This window comes from Sesamum indicum, linkage group LG4 (assembly GCF_000512975.1).
Source record: "Sesamum indicum cultivar Zhongzhi No. 13 linkage group LG4, S_indicum_v1.0, whole genome shotgun sequence".
Taxonomy (NCBI): Eukaryota; Viridiplantae; Streptophyta; class Magnoliopsida; order Lamiales; family Pedaliaceae; genus Sesamum; species Sesamum indicum.
The window spans coordinates 13,660,051-13,670,124 of record NC_026148.1 but is presented as its reverse complement, the minus strand read 5'-3'; the positions used below and the strand labels follow the sequence as shown (position 1 = coordinate 13,670,124).

Below are 10,074 nucleotides of genomic sequence, written 5' to 3'. Positions count from 1 at the left end.
GCGTGCGGCATAATTTCATGGAAAACCATGTTTTTCTCTTGTGTACTAGCAGTTTCAAGCTTCTGCTGAATAAATCGACTTCCATACTGGTCCGCACTGTCCAGGAAAGTTTTTATGAGGACCTTGTCAAGTTCCAGAGTAGATTAATGAACAGTGGAAAGTAGGGAAAAAAGTTTACCTAAACTCAACAACATGACCAGCTATCTCTGCAAGCTCGAAACACCTCGTCTTGTTGCCCTTAAATTCATCCAAAAGGGAAGCTGCAAAACTTTCCTCCAAATTACAGCCAGGTTCTGAAGGCCATTGTCCCATAAAATTACCAGCTACATTCCTTAAACTAGCAGGAAAGTGCATCATCTGTTCCACATGCTTGATAGGACCACCACCAGATCCAATGGGAGAGTTTGGGTAAATTGGGCCCCCCATCGGATTTACAGGGTAAGGAAAACCAACACCAAATGCAGAATTTCCATGGAAACCATTGCTCAGAGTACTAGATTTTCCAAAAGCCAAGCTGTACTGAGACTTCTGATGCAAAGCTTCAAAGTAAGCTTTCTGAAGTGCAAGAAGCTCCATGTGTGAATTTGCCAGAGATTCTCGGCTTGTTCTCAGATCAGCACCAGCTGCTGTAGAATATTCATTTGCTCTTAGATATTGGATGTATGATGGATCCATTAGCAAAGCATCCCGTGAGCTGTGATTTCCAAGTCTAGCAAGGTTCTCCATCTCAGCAGCAGCAGCCAATAAATTTGATCCCAATGCCAACCCTCCACTCAATGCTCTTGGGTCAACTCCAGATATGCCAATTGCTGTCCCTGCAGTGACATTCTCAAATAAAGGTGGAATATTACCACCACCTACCTGATTGCCCAACACAAATGGTGATGCAGGGTATCCACCTAAGCCATAGTTTGACAATGATGAAGTTGGACTAGCAATGTTAAGATATTGGGATGGTGAACTTCCTCCACTATTTAGAGTAGGTCCAGGCGGCCCTTTCAAGTTCTCATTCAAATAAGGATGTCTGATGGGATTCTTATTTCTTTGCAACTGTGAGAGGTTATGGTGAGCATCAACTTCATCCTGCATTAGAGGCTTCAGATGCTTCCTTTCATCCACCAGGCTGTTGGCTGATAGGCTTAAGCCTGACAGAGACGCAATGAGATCTGCAGACTCCACCTTGTCATGTGAAACTCCATCATATAAGTTTGCAACATTTAAATTTCTCCTATCCAATGAGCTCATCCTAGCACCGCTTACAGCTGGAATCTGAGGAGTAGGAGATCTAACGACAACTTGAGGGTCAGGAGTAGCAGTTCTTGACAATGAAGCGTAAGTTTTAGGTACAGATGAACTGGTGCTTAGGAGTGAACAGACACCTTGCGAATTCAAGCCAGAATGTATTGCATCCAATGATGTCAACTCATGATGGAGCGTGACATGGGATTCAGAGGTTTCAGCATCTTCAAAAGCACAGCTGGCTGGGTGAGAGGGATGTCTAGTAACAAATGCCGCATTCTGTATGTCATCCTGTATCAGAACCACAAGTCATAATTCAGGTCTAAAAAGCCACAGAAGCAACAAACACCGAGATTTCACTAACAATGGAAGTCATATAAACATGAGGCCCAGTATTCAACTATAAAACCATGAAATCAATGACAAGCCAATGATAAACTTCTGCCTTTCCAAAATCAATTACAATAATTCAGCAAAATGGCAACCACACAGAACAACCATAAAACAAAGAAATGAAAAAGTCGAACAATTATGCTTTCAAAAATTCCCTCAGACACACGTTCTGGTTATAATCCCCTCTATACCTTCTGCCTATCCTTTTATGTTGCTAGATGGATTAATTAAGGCATAAGAGACCATAATCTAGGAAACAAATAACTGTATAGCCAGGCAATACAATTGGTGTATAGTCAGAAGTGCATTGGTGTCACGGTAATGAAATGCATTTATTCAAATGGAAAATCAAATTAAATGCAGTGTAATCAGAATTTTAATTGGAAAATGGTTAAAAGTAAAAGGCATACAGCGAGATTAAAACAAAAGTAAACTGCCTATAAAACACGAAATACTTATTCTACTTTTATTGTCAGGATGTGAGATCAACTTTAGGATATTCCATCTTTTCAGAATTCACTATTGTCTGTATTAATGGGCACCAAGATATCAAGGATACCCTGCTTCATTGAAAACATTTGAAGAAGCCTCCAAATTTGTACAAATATAATGCTATTTCAGTCGGTGAAGAATCGGATGGAATGTTCACTTGACAAAGAAAAACTTTCTCCTATTAATGATTATATTGCAGAAAATCTGTGAAGATCAAACATGCATGAACTTCCCACAACCAGCGATGTGCATCCTTGCATGACATGAAAGTTGCATGCATAATATTTTATTGAGCAAAATGGATCACTGCTCCACACTAGGACACAATGAAGACTGAAACAACAGTCATAGTTTAGCAACATCAAGCATCAGATATAACTAAACATACACAAGCAAGCAATTCTTTAATACATTTAGTACCACTATCCAACCGCTTAAAGAAAAATGCATTCAAATATGAACTCCCAACAATAACTTAACCTGGGTGCAAGATATAATCACTAATAGAAAAGTTACTCCAAAAAAATAACCAAAACGACAAATTTTTGCCACGTTTATCAACCTGAACCGTATTTGTGATGCTCTTCTGCTGACTTCCTAGTCCCAACCCTGGCAATCCAATTAATCCATCACCACTCCAGTCCTTCGCCTGCATCATAGGCTCTTTTTCTGAAACACCAAAGTCCGGCTGCATGGAAAAAAGAGACTCCCCTCCACCACCAGTCCCACTCATTTTCCTCCTGTCACCAATTGCTGAGCTCCCACGGCTTCCACTTGGGCCCTGCAGACGCCGAGCAGATGGCCAGTCCTCTTTCGATAGCAGAGGAGTTTGGGGCCGCGGTTGGAGGTTCACATTCTGGTAGTAGTAGGAACTGTCTGCATCAGACCTCTGCTCCCCCTCAGAAACATCGCCACCAAGAAAGCCGGCACCCAAAGATCCCTGGACAATAGGCGGGGCGGAGCCACTGCGAAGAACGCTGAGCTCCCTGTCTCGATCACTCGCCTCTTGCGCAGCCGCTCTCTCTTTCAGAAGCCACCCCAGTTCTTCGCTATAATCACTGCTCCTGCCCCCACCAAGGACCGATCGCACCCCCATTTCCGATATCATCTCCGAATAGCTACCAGTAATCATTACATATACAAATGTACATACACCAAGGAATTAACAAACAAAACTGAAACAAATTAGGTAAACAAAAACAAAACCCACCAAGAGAACCTCCAGAAAATCAGACCATCTACCTTAAATTAGCAAGAAAAAATTAAAGGCGATAAAGGTTTCATAAAAACCCAATCTTTATAAATAAGCTCCAGTAAATTTTTACCAAGGTATCAAATTTCGAGAGAAACTCAAAAGAATCTAGGAAGAATACTGGTTTTCCCATTGAGAGTGTTCGCTTTCCTTCATTTCACTCTAATGGTAGTTCAATTTTGCTGGGGGAGTGAGGGATCGGAGTGAGAGTGAGTAATAGTACAAGGAGTGATGTCATTTTTAAAGGGGAAGAGGAGAGAGAACGGTGTGAGAAGGGGGACACGACAGGGGAGTGATAGCATGAATAAAGAAGAAAAGAGGACCGCTGGATGAAGAGGTAAACGGCCAAGATGAAAAGTTCAAATGGGGGCTGCTGCTTCTTCTTACAGTGGACTGTCTCCCTTGTTGTGGTGGTTACAGGTAAAAACTTGTTAGGGTTTTTAGTTCCGCTAATGGTGGATTGCCTGAATTTTTGGATTAGATTTGTCCTTTTCTCTATTATATTTATTTTGATGACATGGAATTTTATGGGTAGTATTTATTTAGTTGAGAAAATATCTCATTTAGGGTTGGAACAAATTAGATTCTTACAATTAGAAGAGTAAATTAGATTGCCCAAATCTTGTTCTCATTGTATTATATATACTTTTACTCATATTTGAGAATATCTAGGGGTCTTTTCTAATTTTGGGGTATTTCTTCATTTGTGGAAATACTACGTACCCTCGTATTAATTGAAAAAAATATAATTTTTTCATAAAAATATCTTGAAAAGAAATAATTTTTTGAAGCACTTGTCTGGTCTTGGCTCATTTTTTTACTAAGAGGATTAGGTTTTGGTCCTTATCCATCGCCATTTAGTTGTAAAAGAATTTGGTAACTGTACACCCGTAGGACAATCTTCCCTTCTAGGTTTACATGGTGTCACCTCTATTTTTCTATTTTTGCAACAAAAAATTAAAACTATTGGATACATTGATATTTTGTTATAGAGTTTGTAGCCTCTCAAACTTGGGCATATATATAGACTCCTCTCGGATAATTTACCATAATTTTTCTTGAAAATTTACTTTTTTGGCTTCAAATAGGTATTTCTGTGAGAGTTGGGTGTACACATATTTGACGAAATTAAATTTTATCTTTGTTGTGATAGGTTCTGCACTGCACTCAGGTGGCGCATAAGTGAAACTTGGCCCCTTGCCTCTTCTTCCATGTGGATTCGCATTATCAAAGTTTCAATTGTTGTTTTCTTTTGCTTGTGATGCATTGTTTTTTTTTTGAAATTCCTTCCATGCAGGTAGAAGTTCGTCAATGATGCCACAAACAATAAGGTTATCTCTAATTTTGACGTCCTCCTACCTGACTCTCCAACAATCATAATAAAATCTTGAGTTTGGTCAGCCGCTGATTTGTTATCAACCATTTATAATCGAAAAATTCTGCTAGCAATATATTTTTTCGCACCTGCCTCTTCGCTATACTTACTCTACAATACTTTTCAAATTTTCTTTGAATTAGAGTATGTTTTATCATAACAATCATAAAAATTATTAGATACACAGTTGAGAAGATAATACTGACATTTGAATGCATCATTGTTATAGTTCTCCACTTTCTCTTGGTGGATAGCATACTTATTTCATTCATGTTAGTGTCATTGACCTTGTTTGGGATTTATTTTTCAGTAAGAATATAGAAAACCTTGAGAAGGCTTACGCAAAAAAGTATTTTATCCTTCCACCTCTTGAATGGGTACCATTGAAACGGAAGGGTTTGTTGAGATCTCCCACATTGACATCCGCTGGTTTTTCAACTGTAGCCATATGAATCTCCTTAAAGTTGTTGTAGAAATAACAATTACAGTTGAAAAAATAAAAATAAATTTTCAGGTTGAGGTGCGGATATCTCACTCTCTTTAAGGAGATTCAACCCATTGTAGCAAAATTCTCACTGGTCCAGGAGTATCACTCTTGACTTGTCCCCTTCAGGATATAATAGCCCGATAATGTCGTACGACTCTAACTCACTCTAAAGAAGTAATAGAGTCCCAAGCTCCCTTAGAAAGAACATCTTCCAATAACTAATATAACTCTCTCTTATACAATAATTGTGTGTGGTATCCACCATTTAATGTGAATTTATGCAGTTACAAGAGATAGTGGGGATAAATAATTGATAATGTGGATATAATATTGTGCATGAGTATGGTGTAGTGGGAAGACGGAATTGAAGAGAGATTGTTACAAATATTATGGCCATAAACATCTACCTAAACCACTAATCTCAACATCAATGGATGGAATATGAAGAGACATATATATGGATAATTTAAATATTAAAATGCAATATATATTAATATATATACTAACAATCTCCCGCTCATTTTAATATTAAATTAAAGAGAGTGCACTAGTTGAAGGGAGACTATTATGCATAATGAAGGCGTGTTCTGTATTGAACCTTCACTTAGTGAAAAAAACAATCTCTGCTCTAGAGTCAGTAGTGGTCTGAGACTTGAACTATGACTACCAGGGAAAATAAAGTATCACTGCACACATATAACAGTCAAGGTGTTAATATGTGCTTTATTATCCAGGACATTACGATTTTGTGCTATCCTGATTTTCATGAGTGTTTTTTAGAATAAGCTTAATTCTTATAGGAAGAGGCCTCTTCCACACTCTTATAGGTAAAATTTGTCAAGGGTGCTCCTGTAATTCTTACACCCTACTCATTCAAGTTACAGATCTTCATTAAGAGTTAATAAACTCAACCTCCATAAATCATTATAGGATAAAAATGCACTTACATCATATGAATGACAAATAATTAAAATAAGATAGTGCATATCAAATTAACCCCATCCCCCTTGATGTGTTCCAAACCCTTTCTCTTGCGAAGGTTTTGGTTAATAGATCTGCAAGATAATCACAAGATTTAATATAATCAACATTGATATTATCACTTATCAAGTATGACCTCACAGTATTGTGTTTTCTTCTTACAGGTCTGGATTTACCATTATAATAACGGCTTTGTGCTCTACCAATCACAGTGGTGCTCTTACAATGAATAATTGGAGCAGTTGGTTCAATATATGGTATTTGAAATAATAAATCTCTAAATCAATTTGCTTCCTCACTAACAGAAGTTAAAACAATAAGCTCTACCTCCATGGTAGAGTTAGCAATAATTGTTTGCTTTTAGACTTCCAACAAATAACAGCACCACCAAAAACAAAAATATAACCAGTGGTAGAACATGAATCACCTGATAAGGTGTTCCAATCAGCATCAGAAAAATCTTCAAGTACAACAGGATATTTTTTTGTAAAACAAGCCACACTTTTTTGTACCAAGTAAATATCTCATAATCCTAGTTACGGCATACCAATGTTCAATACCTGCAAGAGCATTGAGTGATGCATTCCAATTTGGTTAAGCAGGATCATAAGAAAATAAACTATAACATTCGATATTATGTCGTAGGCTGATATGTGATCGTGGGCATGTGTTATTTCTTATATTTATGTTATTATATGACGAATATTGGTTGTTTGGTATTATTGTATTGTACTTGACTTGCTACATATATATACTGGTTAATATACTTAACGAGTAGGCACTCATTTTTTGTCGCGTACTTTTTCAGGAGATAAGTCACAATGACTATCCATATCGAATTTTGAGTTGTGTCGTTATTCGTATTAGGTGGATCAGCCGTGATATCTGAAGTCGAGATTTTGGTTATGTAGTTATTAAATATGCTAGTCTGTCGCGGGGTTTGCGTCTAAGACTTTGTACAGCTGGATATTACATCAGTGAAAAGTAAATATAGACTTTTGGCGATGGTTCTTATCTCTTATTATACTTATATTTTATATCGATAAAAATAGAATATATTTCATCGATTAAATAAAAATTTCTTATAAAATGAGTTGGAATTAAGGAAAGGGGTATGATAGAGGGTGGTAATTAGCGGTAATAAAGTGTAGTATCATAAGGAGTGCTACACTTTGTTTCGAGTTGTTTAGTTTTCCAGTGCACCTCTTTATATTTGAAATCCCTTTGTGCAGTGTTATATAGGCTTGCACTTAGAGGACTCGTTTACTTTATAATTCAGATAAATGATTGATGGTGTCCAAATAAATTTTTATAAAATATGATAAATTAATAAAAGTAATATGATGTTTACTGCGATAGTGTAAGTAATGGATAAAAAAATGACAAAAGTCAAAATATTGTGTACTTCAATGGATAATAAGTGTGATAAATGGATATAAGAGCAAAAATCAAAATATATGGGTTGGATTTGACAAAATCAGGCCACAAGAGGTCTAATTTCTTATTGGGGCAAATGGAGGTAAATCTTGGGCAGCATGAGTTTTCACCAGGCCCAACTTATGCAAAGGAAATGATGGACAAGGGTTGATTTCTAGCCCAATCCACCCTTATTGATATGGGTAGATCCCAGTGCAGGATTATCAATCTTCAAGACTTTCATGTAGAGTTTGAGGGGAAAATAAGAATAATTAAGCCAATTTGTCTGAAGACTGTGCTGAAAAAAAGGAAATAAATAAATAAATATTATATTTGATCCCTTGAATTTTCGTTTAAAATTATTTTAGTCAATCAAGTTCATTTCTTAATTTTCATCTCTAGACTTTAAATTTTTGTTTTAATTTGGTCCATATTGACAATTTTTCGGTTAAAATGTGGTTGAATTTTGACTTTTTTAAGGGTAAAATGGTCAATTTAAGTTTTATTTTCTCATTTTAATTTCTTAAGTTTGTAATATTGTCAAATTAGTCCTTTTTTTAAATAAAGAAAACCGTTGTTTTTTATATTTTTATATGATGAATATGACATAATTATCTTGTGTGAATAATGAAAACTTTGAACTCTTGTAAAAATAATAATAACGTATTGTTTAACTTAAAATAAAATAGCCTCTCTTTTTTTTTTTTTTCATTTCAGAAGTGACAAAAAAATCAAAATTATGAATAAAGTTTATAAAACTTATCTAATATGAAATTATAATAAAAAATCAAATCAGTATTTTAATCTAAGGAGTTAAAGAGAAGTTTAAAAAAACTAAATTTTAAAATATTTATTAAATATTAAGATAAATTACAACCACCTCTCTTGAGGTTTGGATAATTACAAATACCTCCTTGTTGTTTGAAAAATTAACAATAACCCCCTGATTTTAACGTCCGTCTAACAATGAGCCCATTCCATTAGGTATCCATCCAATTTTTGTGATGAACTCACCAAAATGCTCTTTTAAATTATAAGTTATAATTTTATATATATTTTATAATTTTTTAAAATATTTTTATGAACTAGTATTCCTTCTAGATTATCTATTTTATTTACCCTCAATTTTTTCCTTTACATTCTTTTTAAATACTTTTTTTTTAATTTTTTTAAAAAATTCAACAAGGGTAAAATAGCAATATTCACTTCACCATTTACGAGCTACATGTTATTTATAATTTTTCAAACAACGAGAGGGTATTTATAATTATGCCAAACTTCAGGGGAGACAATTGTAACTTACCCTAAATATTAACAGTTACAATTTCGAATAAAAAATTGGTGGAATTTAAAAAAAAAAAAATCAGCAACAATAAATAGTAAAACTATAAAAAAGTTATTTTTCGCTATACTGTAAAAGACAACTACTTAAAAACCCTTGGTGATCAATAATAATTAACCACTGTCAAACAGAATCAATGCGAGAACTTAAATTTTTATCACAGTAAATTAATATTTATCATAATTTTTAACTATGGTTAATGTTTGACCTCACTTATAGAAACAACGATTAATAACCGTTGTGAAGCCGTGCTCAATTTGTATTATTCTTGATTCTTTCTATTGACCAGAGTAAGTGACTGAAGCTTCATAAATGATTTGTATTCATTATGGTTCTTCCTTTTGTCATGGTAATTAATTGTAATAAAAAAATTTATTTTTACTAGTGTAATTTCACCTCATTGTATAGGAGTTATATACTTATTCTCTATTTGATGGAGATATTTGTAATTTTTCAAGCAACGAGTAAAAAAAAAAATGTCATACTTTCTAATTCAAAGAAACAAGCAGAAAATTCAACATGCCAAGAAGTGCTAACATTTTCAAACACACTACTTTTAAAATAGTTACCAATTTCTTTGCTCAATTTGAATTATTATACACGTCTTCATGAGCACGTTACCTGGTCCATCTTCATTTATGTGTCGTGTTTCCCGTAGCATCAGCAGCTGGGACCGTTTGCAAGTAATAATTTTGATATCAAATTTAAAAAGAAAAAAAATCCAAAATTGTCGATAATCAGCACTTCAAAAAATAATTTACTGGTCTATCACATCTTTCCTTGCCAACAACAAGAAATATACGAGGGATTGTTTGAAAGAGTTTTCTCATCTGGTGAAATTTTTTTTCTTTTTATATATATGTTTGTTGGTGAGAAATTTCTCAAAGTATATGTCAAATATATTTAACTGTTCTATTATAAGAGTTATAAGCAGATTTGATCCTATATCTTTTGCAATTTAATATTTTCGTCTTTTGTCTTTTGAGGGTAGCTAGCAAATAGGTCATGCAATTTTTTAATTTTTGTGATTTTGATCTTTCAGTCGTCGGAGTTTGCAAATATTGCTGGAAAAAAACATGTACCCTGCTTCTTTCTTT

At 34.7% G+C, this 10,074-nt stretch overlaps 1 protein-coding gene across 2 annotated transcripts in view; it reads right to left on the bottom strand.

Annotated features, from left to right (window-relative positions):
* Positions 1-3,821, bottom strand: part of LOC105160957 (pumilio homolog 2) — a 7,373-nt gene extending 3,552 nt beyond the window's left edge. Inside the window, exons 1-4 of one of the 2 annotated variants that reach the window (XM_011078502.2) lie at positions 3,450-3,821; positions 2,687-3,242; positions 179-1,530; positions 1-96 (exon numbers count right to left, since the gene is read on the bottom strand). The exon at positions 1-96 is cut by the window's left edge and continues 40 nt beyond it. In XM_011078502.2, coding sequence (XP_011076804.1) covers positions 1-96; positions 179-1,530; positions 2,687-3,232 — 1,994 coding nt within the window. In that variant the 5' untranslated portion in view covers positions 3,233-3,242; positions 3,450-3,821. Of the gene's footprint in view, positions 97-178; positions 1,531-2,686 lie in introns of both variants that reach the window. The other variant, XM_011078501.2, reaches the window with a different exon arrangement.